This window comes from Lepisosteus platostomus, chromosome 27 (genome assembly GCF_059453375.1).
Source record: "Lepisosteus platostomus isolate fLepPlt1 chromosome 27, fLepPlt1.hap1, whole genome shotgun sequence".
In the NCBI taxonomy this organism is placed as follows: Eukaryota; Metazoa; Chordata; class Actinopteri; order Semionotiformes; family Lepisosteidae; genus Lepisosteus; species Lepisosteus platostomus.
The window spans coordinates 7,301,953-7,319,964 of NC_142637.1; the positions used below are offsets into that span (position 1 = coordinate 7,301,953).

The 18,012-nt window shown below is 42.7% G+C and overlaps 1 protein-coding gene across 1 annotated transcript; it reads left to right on the top strand.

The window, feature by feature from the left end:
• Positions 1-265: 265 nt before the first annotated feature.
• On the top strand, positions 266-14,941 carry mau2 (MAU2 sister chromatid cohesion factor). The gene is made up of 19 exons (XM_088621736.1): positions 266-550; positions 1,024-1,041; positions 1,723-1,788; positions 2,488-2,583; positions 2,884-2,978; positions 3,325-3,352; positions 3,840-3,995; positions 4,340-4,486; positions 5,019-5,109; positions 5,275-5,378; positions 5,728-5,805; positions 6,837-6,902; positions 7,037-7,120; positions 7,339-7,388; positions 8,064-8,141; positions 8,475-8,586; positions 9,359-9,449; positions 12,000-12,127; positions 13,158-14,941. The coding sequence occupies exons 1-19, from the start codon at positions 317-319 to the stop codon at positions 13,230-13,232; spliced, it is 1,797 nt and encodes a 598-aa protein (XP_088477862.1). The 5' UTR covers positions 266-316; the 3' UTR covers positions 13,233-14,941.
• The last annotated feature ends 3,071 nt before the right edge of the window (positions 14,942-18,012 follow it).

The following is an 18,012-nucleotide window of genomic DNA, read 5'->3' on the forward strand; positions in this document are numbered from 1 at the left end:
GTTGATTTTGCTTCGTACGTTTTTCAACTTAAAAAGCTATATAATGTTGAAATCTGTTTTGCTAAATTGATCATTTATCAGAAATTTTATTATAGGTTTTTATAAACTTGATATTTTCTTAAATTATCCATCTGTTAAAATAATACAAAAAATTGCAAATCGGGATTGGAAAACAGAAATAAAAGGTGACGGTAGTGTTAAACTACATATCCCGGGGGACCATTCGGTCCAAGTCCCGTTGTATTCTCGTTCTGATCTCAAATCCCGCGGTGTTGGAACAGCGGTAGCTGTGGTGGTTGTTGTTGTTGTCGGTAAAATGGCGTCTGGCGGTGAGGCCCCGGAGTCATGGTACCTCGCCCTGCTCGGCTTTGCGGAGCACTTCCGTACCTCAAGTCCTCCTAAGATACGCCTCTGTGTCCACTGTCTTCAGGCTGTCTTTCAGTTCAAGCCGCCACAAAGGGTCGAAGCCCGCACTCACCTTCAGCTAGGCTCGGTGCTGTATCATCACACCAAGAACAGCGATCTCGCCAGAAACCACCTGGAGCAAGCGGTGAGGGGTAGCGCAGGAAAGACCGGGGATTCGTGAGGGAGGCGGGGAAATGAAGGCCACGTCTGTAAAGTGTACTATGAGAGAGGAAGAGTTCTGTAACAAGACCCCTAAATCAAATAAAATCTTCAGTGTAGTTCTTGAATTAGAATGCGACACATTTGCGTCTATTAAAAAATGAGCGACTTTTCTTTACAACGAAAGTGTTGCCATATTATTTCAGCTGAATGTTACTCGATTATTAAGTTGAGCATTTCAAAATTAGTTACCCAATAAGGCGTCTTTCACCGCCACAAATAAGTAGTGGCGGTGCTTGTTGCAGGGGTCTTTTTCGGATGGAAATGTTTAAGATCCACTAGAGCTGCATTTTGATGGATGATTTAAACTTTTTTTTAATTCATTTTCAAAATAAACCTGTGACTATGGTTCACGATCTAACAGTTATTATGTTACTAATATTTTTTTTTTCTCTGCAGTGGATGGTGTCTCAACAAGTATCCTTTTTCACATGGGCACTGCTCAGGAATAAGTTACGTTGGTTGCTTGTTACTGTCATACCGGTTCAGGGGGTCAAGGTACCATATTGTTACTTTTCTTTACTACGCTATGTTATGTGAACTTCGGCAAAAAATGAAACTGAAGTCTACACTTTGCTTATTCACCCTAAATATGTAATATCACATTTACCTGTTTCTGGTCGAGTATTGCACAGTATTTGCTGATAGCTGTCAGATCGCTGCAAGGCAGACCTGATGCAAGTTTTCAAAATCCCCAAAGTCAGTGACTGAGTCAACCCAGCAGGTTACTTCACAGCGAGCACTGAATTGGGAGCCAGGGATCACAAGTGGGAAAGCATGTGGAAGTTCTTGTAATACCAAGAACAGCAGGTGCTTCTTTACGCAGAGGGTTGTAGGAGTCTGGAACAAGGTTACCCAGTCATGTCGTTGGAAGTCAATACCCTGGCTTCTCTCATTAAACGTTTGGTTGGGATCGAAGGATCAGTGAGCAGCTCATGACCCAACTCGCTGGATGGGTCGAATGGCCTCCTCTCTTTTGTAACCGGGCTTATGCTGGAAAACGTTTGACTTTGATTTGGCCGAAAGACAACTTGCTTTCGCTTCAGTATTGTCAGGACAGTAATGGAAGAGTAATTTCCTTCACCAAGCAACCCCTAGGTCCCTCAGTTTGAAGATGTCAAGTTTGAAGCTGCAAGTCTGCTGTCTGAACTTTATTGCCAGCAGGTAAGCCTCTTAAATTCTTGCTTTGTGTTTTGTTGTGAGAGAACCTTGGGGATTGTCTTGGCTCCCGGTTGTCTCTATAAACATCCCGTCAAGTAAAAATGATGCATCTGTTTATAAGTTTGATCAAACTGACTGGATCGCCCCATCTTATTTGGTCATCCGTTTTTCCTGTTCTGTGCCTGTCCCATCCTTAAGAGATGGGTGTTTTGCTGCTCTCTGTCATAATCCATCCATTTTCTAACTGCTTCATCCGATTCTCGCTGGGGAGTCGAAGCCCTTCCTTGCAAGCAACTGGTGCAAGGCAGGGTACACCCTGGACAGGACGCCGGTCCACTGCAGGGCACACACAGACACGAACACTCCCTCCGGGGCCAGTTTTCCCAGAAACCAAATAACCTACCAGCACGTCTTTGGACTGTGGGAGGAGGCCCGCACAGACACGGGGAGGGCATACCCTCTTCATGCACATAGCACCCCAGGTCTCGAATTGAAACCTGGGGCATCAGCGCTGCCTCAGTGAGGCACCTGCCGCCTCAGTCATCTTAAAATCAACATCTTATCCAGACTGGTACCTTTTGTGACATAGGCAACCCTTTCAAAGTGCATCTGCACTTTCTTCAAAGCCTTTTATCTCCTCGGTGAAATGTGCGAGCAACGTGTTTGTCTTTCTTCCCTGTCCTGCCCTCTCTCCACGTGTAGAACTCGGTCGACTCGGCGAAGCCCCTGCTCCGCAAGGCCATTCAGATCTCTCAGCAGACGCCGTACTGGCACTGCCGACTGCTGTTCCAGCTGGCGGTAAGAGCACAGATTTGAAGCCTTTTTTCTGTCCTTCCATATTACTTTTACTGTCGAACTTGTGATGGTCCGAACTTTATTTTTAAAGGGCACACATTATTGTCGTCATCTTAAAGCCTTTCAGTTCTGTTGAGCGTATTTCTTCTAGCCTATGTGTCAAAATACAGCCTTTCCCTTATACATAGATGCTTGTTGTTAATTTGAGAATGCCAAATTGACTAAGCTTTTGACATTGTGGGAATGTTGTGTGAAATAAGCGAGTGCTTATTGCTGAAGCAGAGGTTGGTTTCTTTTGTACAGCAATTGCACACCTTGGAGAAGGACCTGGTGTCGGCCTGTGATCTCCTGGGGGTGGGAGCTGAATATGCCAGGGTTGTAGGCTCAGAATACACCAGGTACTGGAAATTCTCCTATATGGACAGCTGAGTGTGCTTAAGAATGCTGCGTGACGTTAGCAGGTTAACTATTTTAAGTGTAGTACTTTTATTTGTAGCAGTGGGTTTTTTTAAGTCAGCACGTGTTGTGGTGACATTTCATAAATACTTATGAGGAGGTTGCAATTTAGAAGTGTTAAAATTAATTTAATGTGATAGGGGATCGCCTTAAAGATGCATGACATAGTGTCTTTTTGATGACTGCTTATCTCCCCGTCCTTCTACTCAGAATACAATTCAGAATAAAGATTCAGAGTTTAACTTGCGACCTTTTGTGCTGAATTTGCTGTTCTGTTTTTCTTTACAGGGCACTGTTTCTTCTGAGTAAAGGAATGGTAAGTTTTTTTTCTCTCCTTCTGAAAAATTAATTACTGTTGATTGTGTTCCTGTATAAGAAAAATAATGTAGAAACTTTGATTTATGTTTCGTTTCAAACACCATGGGTCCTTACCACTTTATGCAGTTTAGGGTCACAAGGGAGCAGACACATCTAGGGGCAATTTTTCTAGAAACCAGTTAACCTACTGGTATGTCTTTGGACTGTGAGTGGTAACCGAAGCACCTGAAGGGATCCACACAAACCAGTAAGAACATGCAAACTCCTTTCAGACAGCAGCCCAGGTCTGGAATTGAACCCAGGGCCCCAACAGTGAGAGGCAGCAATGCTGACTACTGCAACACAGCGCCGCCACCCAGAGGCTTTTCTTTATGCCTGTTGTAACAATAATATGCTGGAGTGAGTGGCCACTGAACGTGGGGTGCGTCTTGCAGAACGGGGTTTGGATAAAAGTCTGGGTGTGCCGTCTTGTCTTTCCGGCTCAGCTGCTGCTGATGGAACGAAAGCTCCAGGAGGTGCATCCCTTGCTCACCCTGTGTGGCCAGATAGTGGAGAACTGGCAAGGCAATCCCATTCAGAAGGAGTCTCTAAGGGTCTTTTTCCTGGTACTACAGGTCACGCACTACCTGGACGCAGGGCAGGTGAGCCCAGCTTTTTTCATATTCTGACGAACATTACGAACTTGCTGACGGTGCATATTGATGTCCTGTTGGGAGTTGAAGAAACGGAGGAATTTTGCTTTTCAGTTTCCATAATACAAAAGGGTCCGAGTTATACTGTCTTTTGTGGAAAGATCTAAAGCTGAACATGTTGTGGGTGGGGGGGGAGGGGGGGGTACACATTCTCAAATGCCCCTGTCTCCTTTGTGTTGCTGTTGGCAAGGTTGGAGTCGTGTTCTTAAGGATGGCTCTCTTTATGTTGTCTTTGGGCATGGTGGTCGAGTGTCTTGTTTCTAACCATCCACTTGGGGGTGCTCTGGGCGCAGGTGAAAAGCGTGAAGCCGTGTCTGAAGCAGCTGCAGCAGTGCATCCAGACCATCTCCACGCTGCACGATGACGAGATCCTTCCCAGCAACCCTGCCGACCTGTTCCACTGGTTACCCAAGGAGCACATGTGTGTGCTGGTGTACCTGGTGAGTCACCTGTCTTGAGACCAGTCTTCAGCCCAGGTGACCCACACACCTGTTCGTTTTTTGTTTCAGTAGAGCCCTCAGTTACACAATCAAACCCTTCATTGACTTAACAAGAATAAAATTAATTTGACCTATTTGTTCCGAGCTCTTCAACATGCTGGAGTTATAACTGTTGTATTTTGTAAGTGAAATTAAATCCCGAACTTGTGACTAGAAACGAAACGCAAAAGTTCAATTGAAGCAACAGCATAGATCAAGTAAGGCTTCAGTTATCTGATGAAGGTGGTCTGGAATAAAAGCCTGCAGGTGTGTTGGTCACCAGGACCAGAATTGGGAACCACTACTTTAGACACTGCAGTACGGTTCTTAGAAATCTGGATGCATCTGAGGGATTTTTTGACATTGTAGGCACAGATGCCGTTTCTCTTTAATAGATAAAGATGGTTCACACGTTCCTAATGTTGTAATAACTGCTGACATTTGATTTTTCTGCAGACGATTTATAATTCTTGCACATGTCCCTCTTCTGCAGGTAACCGTAATGCACTCCATGCAAGCAGGCTACCTTGAGAAGGCACAGAAATATACCGACAAAGCACTCATGCAGTTAGAAAAACTAAAGAGTGAGTGAACAGACATGCTTTTCAACGTTAATTCAGAGTCTATGCACAGTGCTGCAAAAAAAGATCTCTAAAGACATTCACATCATTAATTACAAAAGCAAAAATATTTTTTTCTTTATTTCTGCAAGCTAATGTATTTATAACCTGGTCTTGTTTGTCTTATAGTGCTGGACTGCAGTCCCATCCTCTCGTCGTTCCAGGTTATATTGCTGGAGCACATTATCATGTGTCGGTTAGTCACTGGTCACAAGGCTACAGCATTACAGGAGGTGTGTGACTCTTCTGGCGTTTTCATTCCTATTCTGCATTAGTGTGTGATAATGGGTGTATCGGGACCTAGTTTTTATTTTTTGCAAGCTTTTCGTTTTTTACTTATTGTATTAACGTTGAAGACATTTGCAATGAGACAATAAGACTCAAATAAAGCAATGGTTACTACATTATGCTGTTAAGTGATTGTAGTTATTGAGTTTTAAAGTTTTCATGGATTGTAACATGAAGATTGACTTATCATAATTTCATTTATCATTAATGATGATAATGAGTGAAATCTAGCAATGGTCAAAAGTGCATTGTATTAAATGGTGCTCTGTGTTCTCTTTAAACGTATTTTTTCAGATCTCCCAAGTTTGCCAGCTTTGTCAGCAGTCCCCCAGGTTATTCTCAAACCACGCTGCTCAGCTTCATACTTTGCTAGTGAGTACCTTCAGTTGTATATCTGGGTGAGATTTCCTCCAAAAGTCTTTTTGTGACTTTTTCCTCCAAAAGTCACTACACACTGAAAAGCTAGATTCTTGTTTGATTTGTCTGTCATTCTGAATTTGTATGCTAATGATAAGTAATGGTAGCTGCCAGAAGATGGTACTGTTGCTCAGTTCTTTTGCTATAGTTTGTAATTCTAATGCTAGGTAATGCTTTTAGAAATTCAGTCCAAAACACAACTGTGACAGGAATGGTAGCTGCAAAAAGTTGATGAAGTAAGTTTTTAAAATTGTGAATCCAGTTGCTTTTCCTCCCTTTGACCTAAACCCAGGCCTGGAGTAAAATTTTATCTCCATTAAGATTTAATTTGCAAATGTTAACTCATGAAAGAATACGTGGAAGAAGTCCATGGTAAACGAAGCTTGATGAAGTAGTGCTTTTCTAGTTTGTCTCTGGAGGGTGACTTTATAAGATCACTTTATTGGCCCTATACAATTTCTTGCATTAGGAATTTGTCTTTTCGCATACCCCAGCTTGCTCTCCATGAGAAACACAGACAGGGAGAGAAGCTTGGGGTCAGAGCGCAGGGTCAGCCATTTATACGGTGCCCCTGGAGCAGTTGGGGTGAAGGGCCTTGCTCAGGGGCCCAACGGAGGAGGATTCCTCTGCCGGCCGCGGGATACGAACCGGCAACCTTCCAGCCACAGGCGCAGATCCTTAGATCCGCTCCGCCCTGGATGCGGGGTCTTAATTAATGTGGGTTTTCACAGCTTTCAAGATGTTAGTGTTTTTTTAACTCTTTATTTAATGATAAAAGGATTTTCAGGTAGAACACATACAAAATAACAGCTTGTTTTATTTAATCTTTTAGCGAACAATTGTTTTCTTTATAATTAACTTTTTACATAATACCAGCATAGTGGGGAGGCTATATATGGAAATACAATCAGCAAAACTACAATAAACAATGAACAATCCACATGTTATTGCTTTGTTTTTTTCAAACTTGTCTTTTTATACCATAGGGTCTTTATTGTATTTCTGTGAACTGCATGGACAACGCAGAAGCACAGTTCACGACAGCACTGCGAGTAAGTCAGATTTCTGCTCTGGCTGGTGTACATTTTACATGTGCCAGTTGGAGTTACTGACTGTGAAACATGTTATGCAGAAAGTGGTCTTCACTGTTAATACTGTGTTTGACACTTGCACCCCTTTCCCTCAGCTGACAACACACCAGGAGCTGTGGACGTTCATCGTGACAAACCTGGCGAGTGTCTACATCAGAGAAGGAAACCGGCACCAGGAGGTTGGGACATGTTACATTTTCCAGGAAAAGACAATAATTTTGAAAGCATTGTTAGAAACCCCTAAGCATTGCTGTCATTGTTTTATTCTAAGCATGCAGTTTAGGCAGGTGCATTTTCCAGCCCTCTCATGTGAATTGAAATGATTGATGAATTGATATGGCTGCTGTTCAAAAACAGAGCTGTTTGGACCTAATGTGTTCTTATTCACTATCTGCAGCTTTATAGTCTTTTGGAGAGGATAAACCCAGATCACAATTTTCCTGTAAGGTAAGTATCTATAAGCTGTCTATGGGGTTTGCATATGTTTTTGATACACTGCCTGTTTTCACTTGACTGTCATGGAAGAAATTGCTATGAGTGTTTATCCTTAGATAATCTATTTCTTTGTTACTCAAGTGAAACCTTTTAGCGATCGGAAGTAGTGAATTAAGGTTGGCTTGTCCTCTTTTAGACTGCTTTTTTGTAGTTGTTTACCAGAGTGCACATAAGATAATCGAGCAATACCACATTGTCTCCATGGATGATCATTTTTTGTAATGCGTTTTAAATACTTAATGTTGAAGCATTAACAGGCTGCTTTCCTAAATGAGTGCATAAATTTGCCTTTTAAATCCCACTTGCCCATTACTTCATTATGGAGCTGTTAATATTGCATTATCCTTTTTCTAAATAGAAATACCGGTTTGCTCGTACTGCTTTGGATTAATGTTTGAATGAAGAATACTTAATATAGGGGGGGAACATTTTCCAAATCCATTGAATTCAATGACATGATTGTAGCAGGCATTTGACATCGTAAAAGTTCAGAGTCTAAGCCTTTATTCTTTTAAATGGTATGTTTTCTTCTCAAAGAATAAAAACGGTTCCAAGTACAAAAAAGCGAACGGTGGGCATGTTGGTGTTAATCTTGACCTTACAAGATTCTCCTCTCCTCCTCTACAGCTCCCACTGCTTGCGGGCAGCAGCCTTCTACATCCGTGGGCTGCTCTCCTTCTTCCAGGGACGCTACAACGAGGCCAAGTGAGTAACGACGAGGATCTACACTTGCGCCAGTCTCACTCACTCACTCTCACACACACACACTCTCACACACACACACACTCTCACACACACACACACACACTCTCACACACACACACACACACTCTCACACACACACACACACACACTCTCACACACACACACACTCTCACACACACACACAAAATGGCAGCCAGACCTTAGTATGACGTGTCTGAAGTTCGCCTGGATCCGTACTCGTTGTTTCTGCTGCAGTCTGTGTCCCTCCTGTGTTCTACTACGGTGAAGACGAAGTTCAGTAGCTTGTTTCCATCGCTGTGTTTCTTTGTTCAGGCGATTCTTGCGCGAGACTCTGAAGATGTCCAATGCGGAAGACCTAAACAGATTGACGGCTTGCTCCCTCGTCTTGTTAGGCCACATATTCTACGTGCTTGGAAATCACAGGGTAAGTAGCCCTGGAAATGTTAGGAGCTGCACTGTCTTTGTTAAACCTGCGCAGCTTCGGTTCTTACTTTGATTTTTATTCTAACTGTAGCTCGGTAATTGTCGTCTTTGATCTTTGTAGGCAATTGTGGTTCTGAAATTGTGGAATTTCGCAGTTTAAGATTTATTTTTTTATTAGACGTGTCTAGGAATGTTTCACCAGTCGGTAGTTTTCAGAGGCGATTTATTTAGTTTTTGTTCTTCCCCATACACTGTCATCAAACAGCGACAGTGTGTTCTGAGTTCATGATGAGAATCTGAAGGGTTGTAAATTTAGAGACGTGCTGGGAGGTTTTACCACTAGAAGAGGCCTGTCCAAGAGGATATGAACACAACTGATAGCAGGCCGTACTGAAATATGTTTGCAGCTTTTTAATTTGCATCTCCCTGACCTTTCCAGCTTGTCTTTTGAAAAGGATTAACACAGACCTGGCAGGCATACTGCACTTGTGTAAATACTGCAAAATCAGAATGAAGTTTGTGATGGTCTGAGACGGTCTGAGACTCCCTTAAACTCTGATTAACGGACTATAGTGAGGGGGTGACTTTAACAGATAAGACTGCATCTCCTTTAGCTAGTTGTTTCGAAAGCAAAATGCTTACTCACCTGCTTCATTGTTGGCAATTGTGTTGGCATTGTGGTGTGTGAGTGTTTAGATGAAGATGTTCTTCAGTTGTGTGTTTTGTCAGTGCTTCCATTAAAGATAGTAAGTATGTACATTTTCTAAATTCAGGAGAGCAACAACATGGTTGTTCCAGCCATGCAGCTTGCCAGCAAGATCCCTGACATGTCAGTGCAGCTGTGGTCCTCAGCCCTGTTGAAAGGTAAAATGCTACAGTTCCTATATCCCTTTTGTGTGAATGAACAAGTAGCCTGTTACATTTACGATCTCCGGTTACACCAGCCCAGTGTGTGTCCTCCAGTTGCATATTTTTCACGTCTTTGTTGTTGGCAACTGCACACACAACAGAGAATGAGGAAGTGTTGGCAGATGCCCTCTGAGCCAGTCCGGTTTTAATGTGACACAAAGATTCAGCACATCGTGAAGGAGATTGTGCGCCGCTGCCTTTCGAGTGACAGCATTCCATATTATATATGCATGAACAGGTGTTTAATATTGCAAAAATGAATGCTAAATGTTATATTTGTACATGGAGCCAGTACCTTTTAATTAGTCTTTTCAGACTGGTCATTGCATCCTTGACTGCTTACTGCTTGTGCAGTAATGTGGATTTTACAATGATTTTCGTAAGATGACAGCAGATAAATGTGGATGTAAGGGTACAAAACTCCACACCAGAGTTGCCAGATTGATTTATTTTGCCTTTAGGGTTTTTATTTTAGCTCGGCATTCCTGGTTTACAAGAGGTTTGTAAATTCAGGGATGTAGGTATGAGGGAGTTTTAGAGCTCGGTTGTCGAAAGTATGTGTAGTTGATTTCCCCCTTCCGGATTTGCAGTAATCAAGTCAAGGACAAAAGGCAATCTTTTGCATGAATTCAGGTCCCCTTGAGCCGCAGATATTGCCCCTCAAGACATGCCTGGCACTAAGCTCCCTGGGCCAAGACCCAGCCAGCAAGGACTATAAATAACTTCAATAGCGCGTCACTCTAATCTCAGGCACTAACCTCCTTTGTTGTGGCAGTAATGCACTGCATGAGGAGCCTTGATCTTTGATTAGTCCCTTTATTGCCAAGACATGGCTTAAAAGGGCTCCACTTTTTTCACATTTTTGTTTTTTACTGGTGGCTTTGCGGTTCCGTGGTGTTGAAACAGCACTCCCATTTCAGTTTTCTGTTGCTTAATTACCTGCAGATCCGCTGTTAGGTGTAGTAACTCGATTCTGAAAGCAGATACGTGGCAGGATATTTTTAGATTTAAAGGAATCGCTCTCCATTGCCAACCAGAAGCCGTTCCTGTGATGAAATTTGCTTGCAGTTTTGTTCTTTTTATAATTTACACATGGGGCAGCACAGTGTTGCTCCCTCGTAGGTCTGGGGCCCTGGGTTCAATTCTGGACCTGAGGTGCTGTCTGTGTGGAGGTTGTATGTTCTCTCCTGGTTTGCATGGACTTCCTCCAGGTGCTCCATACTAATAGATTAATTAGCTCCTGAGAAAATTCTCAGGATAAATCAAAGTCCTGGCGTAGTGTGTGTGTGTGCGTCCCATCCCATCCAGGGTGTATCCCATCTCGTGCCATTTGCTTGCTGGGATAGGCTCTGGCTCCCCCATGGCCCTGAACTGGATGAAGCTGTTAGAAAACGGACGGATAATTTCATATTTCACGATTTGGACAATTACAATTGTAATTGTCCAAGAAATGGCAAATATTCAGAAACGTTTTTTTTAACATCACTTTATTAACCCTTTACAATTTCTTGCATTAGGAATTATCTTTTCGCATACCCCAGCTTGCTCTCCATGAGACACAGGCAGGCAGAGAGCCTGGGGTCAGAGCGCAGGGTCTGCTATTGTACGGCACCCCTGGAGCAGCTGGGGTTAAGGGCCTTGCTCAGGAGCCCAATGGAGTAGGATTCCTCTGCCGGCTGCGGGATTTGAACCGGCAACCTTCCAGCCACAGGCGCAGATCCTGAGCCACAGAGCCACCACTCCGCCCCTTTCATACCACTTGTGTGTTCAGATAAAATGTGTGTTTACTCTGGCACACACCTGGTATTAGTTGTCACCTTGGATGTGCAGGGGTTTGTTTCTCAAAGTTTGAACTTTGTGTGTTTTAGGCAGTTAGGAGTCCAGTGTGCAGGACAATTGTTTGTATTACTTTGGCCTTCCAGAAGCTTTGCAGTTGCCTGTACGAAGGGTTTCCAGTTCTGGGCTTTGGGATCTGGAATCTAATATGCTTTCTATGTGGACTAGGTGTCTTAAAACTGGTCTGCATGTCACCCAGGTGGGTGCTACACTTTCAGTGGGAGGTACTTTATAAATCTAATATTTGAATTTATCTAATTACAGCTTTACCAGACCACTTTATTCCTTGGTTACTACTTTGCACTGTTAATTTAAAGAGCTATAGGGTTCTGGACCCTGATGAGGAGTTGGAAGTGCCACCTCTATACCAACAGCAGCTGGTATTTGAATTGAAACTTGTCTTTTAAAAAAATTTTTTAACGAAGCTGGAGCTATCCTCACATTCTGAAGTTATTTTCAGAGCTATTTTTATTGACCCTCTCTGTGAATACAAGTCCTTAAAAGTGACAGTGGCAGGCCACAACACTTCATTGTTTTGGTGCAGATGAGGGATGATGAGAACCACCCGTTGTGCTGTTTGCCTTTGCTTTTGTTAAAACATATACTTTGTCATTATGTTCCGACTGTGTGCTGATCGCTCCGGTGTTTTTTCTGTGCTCACTGTTGCAGATCTGAACAAGGCGTGTGGGAATACGATAGATGCTCACGAGGCAGCTCAGATGCATCAGAATTTCTCCCAGCAGCTTTTACAGGACCACATCGCAGCCTGCAGCCTTCCTGAGCACAACCTGATCAGTGTAAGAATGCAAGACCCTCAGTATACAGCCCCAGTTAGAGCTCACTTTAAGAGGAATGAAAAAGTAAATGAATTTGCCTCATTCTGCCCCCTCTCAGTTTTTTCATTTTGGCAAATGTTTCATATCTGCTTTTTTATACCAGTAGTGCCAGTAGTGAGAGCCCCTCCTGCAGTCTGTGTGGGTCCTAATGCCCCAGTATAGTGACAGGGACACTATATTATAACAAAGATGCCTTCCTTCGGGTGAGACCTATAACTGAGGTTCTGACTCACCGTGGTCATTAAAAATCCCAGGTTGTTTCTCATAAAGAGTAGAGGAGTTACCCCAGTGTCCTGGCCAAATTTCCCCCTGGCCTTTACCCATCATGGCTTCCTATTAATCCCCATCTCTGAACTGGCTTCATCGCTCTGCTCTCCTCCCCACTGAGAGCTGGGGAGCATCATCAAGTGGGGGTACAGGCTGGTGGTCGTGGAGGGGATCCCCATTACCTGTAAATGAGTACAAAGTACCTCTTTGAGTGAAGTGTCCAGCAAAGCCCTATTTAAGTATAAGGATTATTATTAGCTATAATAATAATCCTTACACTCATGTAGCATCTCCCTGTAAAGTCTCCCTGGGAACTCCCCTCCACCACTGTGTGAGTATAAGGATTATCAGCTATTATTGATAAATTAAGATGTTTCATTAAGATTATTGATGTGGTCTCCCACTCTTCAGTTTGAATTCCCCCATGTGTTATGTGGATTTTTATATACTTCTGTACCGCTAAGATGCAGTTTGCATAATGGGCTGTTTTTCCATAGTTGCAAGCTTAGCTTTTCATAAGCTGGTCACAAACCACCTGCCCAGCTTAACCAAAGCTGAAGGGCAGATTGCAGAGTCGTCAAATAACTGAGACAAGCTGTCCTGTAATGCTACTCTGTTTATTAGCTTGCTTATAATAGCAGTGTTAGTTATTGCGGCGCAATCAAGCCACATTATTCGGCACCGAAAGCCTAAGTGGAAGGAATTTCTTGTTCCTGTGTTGCAGTGGACGGACGGGGCCCCGCCAGTGCAGTTTCAAGCTCAGAACGGTCCCACCACCAGCCTGGCCAGCCTTCTATGAGACCAGCGGCGGCGTGCTTCAGGAAGAGAGCTCAGATCCCGGGTCCCGAGAAGGAAACGCAAAGGACTTTTACTGCTGTTGGCCTGAATGTTTTATCTAGAATTCTTTAGATATTATTAACTCATGGTCCTTTCCACGGTAGCGGAAGAGGGAGGGGGGGGTGGCGAAGGGGGCACCCCGACTGCCGGAGGTTTTTGGGGGCACGCCTGGTCCGAACAGGGGTGTGGAAGGGGAGGGCGAGCGAGAAGGGGGGCCCTCCCGGCACTCCACCTCAGGGCGTCCACAGGCGCTGCGTTGGGCCACAGCCCCCTCCCCCGCCCCCCGTCCCCCCAGATGCATGGGAGAAGAAAAGAGAAAGCTGGCACCATCGGGGGGCGTCTGGAGGAAGAGGTGGACGTTGCCCGCTGGGCTCTTGCGTTGAGCTTCGTTTCCTTGCGAAGAGCGTAGTATGACATCATCAGCAGTCGGCGCTGGAGGTGTCGGAGGGGACGTCTCGTACAGGAAGACGTGAGAGGGGCCCACCTGCCTGTCGTTTGTCCATCAGCGGCTTGACCCCCTGACGTGGATTTCGGGCTTCCTGTCGGGAAGCTTGTTGGAATTTAGTTTTTGACTTTTTTATTTTCCTTAAATTTTAGTACCACTGAGGAGGAAAAAAATATCATTTTTTTCACACGGTTTGAAACTGCAGGGTTTTTGGTCGAACGTACTACAGTTTTGCTTCATTTCTCAACCTGGCCTTATTTTAGATGGAACTGAAAAGCCGGATAGTTTTAAAAATTAATTTTAAAAAAAGCACCCTCCACTTAATTTATTTCAGGTTTCTGACGTAGTTCTTGTATCATTATGAAGACGGAGAGGTTAAGAGATTTTGTATACCTTGTGTAACTGCAAACGCCAGCTTTGGAGATGCATGGTAAAAATGACATTCTCGCTCCCCGTACAAATTAGCTAATTTTTCTTGCTCCCTTTTGGTTATTAACGTCTTTGACTGTTTATGTACCTCATCTGATAGATTGTCACCAGACGGCTGGGAAAAGTTGCTTATTCCTATTAATATAGATAATATATAAAATAAGAAAAGAAAAATATGGAATCAATAACGGACATTTTTGCATAAAAGGGGGAAAAGAAGACAAAATATCCATCAGTCTCATGGGCCATTGCAGTACGGAAAAATGCCAGCAGCGGTCACTGTTGAGCAATTCTGAAAGAATCCCAGTTACTAGGCAAATAGTTCATAGGTTTTTCTTTTTTTAATATTAAAAACTTTTTGGAAATAAATTTATGGGGTAGGCTTTATTACTCCTTTCAGGCCTGTAATTACGTTTTCAAGAATATCATTGAAATTCCCTTACTCATTATGCTTCCTTCTCTCTGAACACATTTGTTTTCTATCATGCGTGTTGAAATTCATTTTTCTATTTTACTAGCTAAACAGATCATGGAGTTTGAATAATATTTTTGTTTCTATTGATATACAATTTTTGCTTAACTGCAGTTTAAACTAAAAATGTATTAATTTTGTAAAATTTGAATATTTGTATACCACAGTTAACAATATAGTCAACCCTTTTTTTGTTTTCCAAATACTCAGTTTGTATAAATATTTCAAAAAAAAGTTTGAAAACATTGTGTACCATCTTAGTTTTTTTCCTAGTCAAATATTCGTTGTATAGTAACATTTGCTTTGATAAAAACAATTAAACCCATTCAATGTTGTCCACTGTCTAATGTTTACTTTAGACACAACTATAATATAGACTAGGACTTTCCCACCCTGGTCCTGGAGAGCTTCAGAACATAAGGTTTAATAAGTGGCCTTTAAATGAATTTCAAAACCCCTGACAAATTTGCCCATGTTCAATTAAACTGATGTGTTCAATTAAGTAATTTAGAAATCGTTCTTTTTTAAACCTTAAGCTTGACTCCCCCTGGGTGGGACATGACACCTGTGCTGTTTGCAGTTGGTGCAGTAAAATGCCAATCAAGACAATTTCGGTCTTTGATTGGCTGTTAAGTCTTCCGCTTAGTCATGAGCTAAATGTTCCTGTTGACTCCGGGAGATGCGGAATGGTTTGAATCTGCCTAGCAACCAGGAAGCCACATTTAAAGCGGTACTTTTAATTTCGTGAATTGAAAATATTTTTATCATTTATTACCCTGATGTATTGTGGTGAAATTTAGAACAGTCATTCTTTCTTTTTTCTCGGGCCGGTGCAGGCCTGTTCAATTCACCGGATCCCCGGTACTCAAGTGAAACTGACTCCGTGGTCTGAGCTCCTGACCCCCGCGTCCCTTCCCCGTGGTTCCGCGTACGCCTTGGAGAAAAGCCTCCCCAATTACACAGATCAAACCCCCCAAATGTCAATTTTCTGTAAATAAAACAAGATGTGTGTAGGTCCTCTTTCGTCTTTTAATGGCATCCGTAAGAAGTGCAAATAACTGGTTTTTGGAAGTTGATTAAGTTTTTCGGGTAGATTTATTTTGCTGTGGAATGTCACAGATCACGTGTGCAGTAAATCTCAATAGTAAATACGAGCTTTAAGCCTATTTTACCTAGCAATAAAGTTACTTATATAGGAGTAGATTGAGGGGTTTTGTAGTTCTGGCTCTTGGTGTTTGATACTGCAAGCATATTTTAAGTAAGAGATGCCCAACTACTCTGCTTTTATACTTCAGCTCTCTTTAAGTATCTAAGTTATTACAAGTAAAGTTTTTCCAATAAAGTGAATAAAAACTGGAATTCAGTCATTAAGGCTCAATGTATCAGATAATCAGGAGCTTTCTGGTCCCCCAGGACTGGGGTTCTACTCCTGTTTTAGGGGCTCTGGGGAGTCTCTTGACCGGATGGGTTTTGCTAATTTTTAATAAGGTACTGGGCAGTACGATGGAGCAGGGGTCAGTATTGTTCTCTTGGAGCACTGCGGGCCTGGGTTCAATTCCAGGCCTGGGGGTGCTGTCTGCATGGAGCTTGCATGTTCTCATGTTTAAGTGGGGTTTCCTCTGGGTGCAACGGTTTACTCGTACATTCTAAAGACACTCTGGTAGTTTAACTGGCTACTGGGAAGACTGGCCCTGGTGTGAGTGTGTGTGACCCAGGTGTCCTGTTCAGGGTGTATCCTGCATTGCCATCCTGTAAAGCGCTTTGAGAAGCCACCTTTAAAGGCACTATATAAAATATAGTTTATTATTATTATTATTATTATTATTATTATTATTATTATTATTATTATTATTGTGCCTGTTGTCTATTGTGCAATGGGCTCTTTCAATACAACAACACTGATGATGAAATGGGAGGATGGTTATACATTTTATAATCCTAATCCTATAATATAATAATGTTTTCGTACTGCTGAACGTCACAAAGATCCAACTTCAGCACCTTTTTCATTCTTAACTGTGCCTCAGGGTCAAGGGGAGGGGTAACAATTTGGCTGTATTGAGCACATTCAGTAATCCAGGTCAGGGGATTAATTTACCACCAAGGAACTTAAGAAAAAAACATGTCCAGTCAGATCCTGGTTCCGATTTTTGTATGTGTTCACATGGTATGGGCTGGCCAAGGCCTTGCACTGGAAATCGTGTTCGGGAAGTAATGACCAGCCATTATTGAGGTAGGGATAGTGAGATGTCTGTTGTTAACAATGTAGCCCTGGTTCCAGGATTCTCTTTCTGCAGTTTTGATAAGGAGGTGTCTGCACAGCAATGAAAGCAATGAAAAATAAGTGCTTCCTCTCTTGAAGACTAACCTAGGGATACTGCCTCATCACTTCAGGTAATTAATAACTGCTTGTTTCTAACAGCTAACTGCTGTTGCCTGTTAACCCATCTCTCATCTCTTTTCAGTGTATTCCACATTTTATAAGACTGGTTGTCTAGGCCTGTACCCCAGTAAATCAAGGGTTAACCATCCATTCGAGGTTGTTAGTACATCCCCCTCTGGAAGGCCAGGGCAGGCAGTGAAGTTCAGAGGCACGTCAGTCCATGCTGTAAAAGTGTCATTATTTATACAATTAGTGTAATCTCTACAAAAAGATTGCACTGTAACGAAATTGCTTTGAGGCAATTATGCGAAATAACTTGTTTTTATTCTTCATGCATAACTGTGCTGATAATGGACAGATAATTAAAGGTCTTCCATCACCATCACTCTCATCTCTTTTAAAAAGATTTAGCCAGAGGGATGGTTATTAAGACTACCCTCCTTCCTCAGTGGCTGACCGTTATACTGTAGATCCCCACATTGCCTTCAACAGGTGCACAGAATTACAATTAGGTCTGCATGCTGTGGGCTAGAACTGTGCTTTGCGCCTCCTTTTAGAAACTGATCTCTAATGTGCGATGTCCGAGCATCAGAAGAGAGAAGCAGTGGATCATTCATTTACAGTACTCGAAAAGTATTTAGGTGTTTTCTTGTTACATTCCTGTCTGAAGAGTTCTTGTGTCCTGTCTCAGCATCACGGGACGTGTATATTTGTAAACACATGAAGGAGGGAAAAAAAAATGTTACTGATGTGGAAGGCACTGAAATCTTAAAAAATATTTCTTAAAACGGAAAATCCTGGTAGATTCAGCATTTCCAGTTCTAGCCTAATATCGAAATTCTCCAGTCCGTGAATGTACGGTGAGAGGGTTCAACATTCTTGTTGTGCATGAACGCAAACTTGAAGGATTAAACAGCCAACATATATTTTTCTTTATATTCTTCCACATAACCTCTGCTTGCTCCAGAAGTGCTGTAAATGTTGCCATTAAAAAACATCTTTACTGTCAGTAG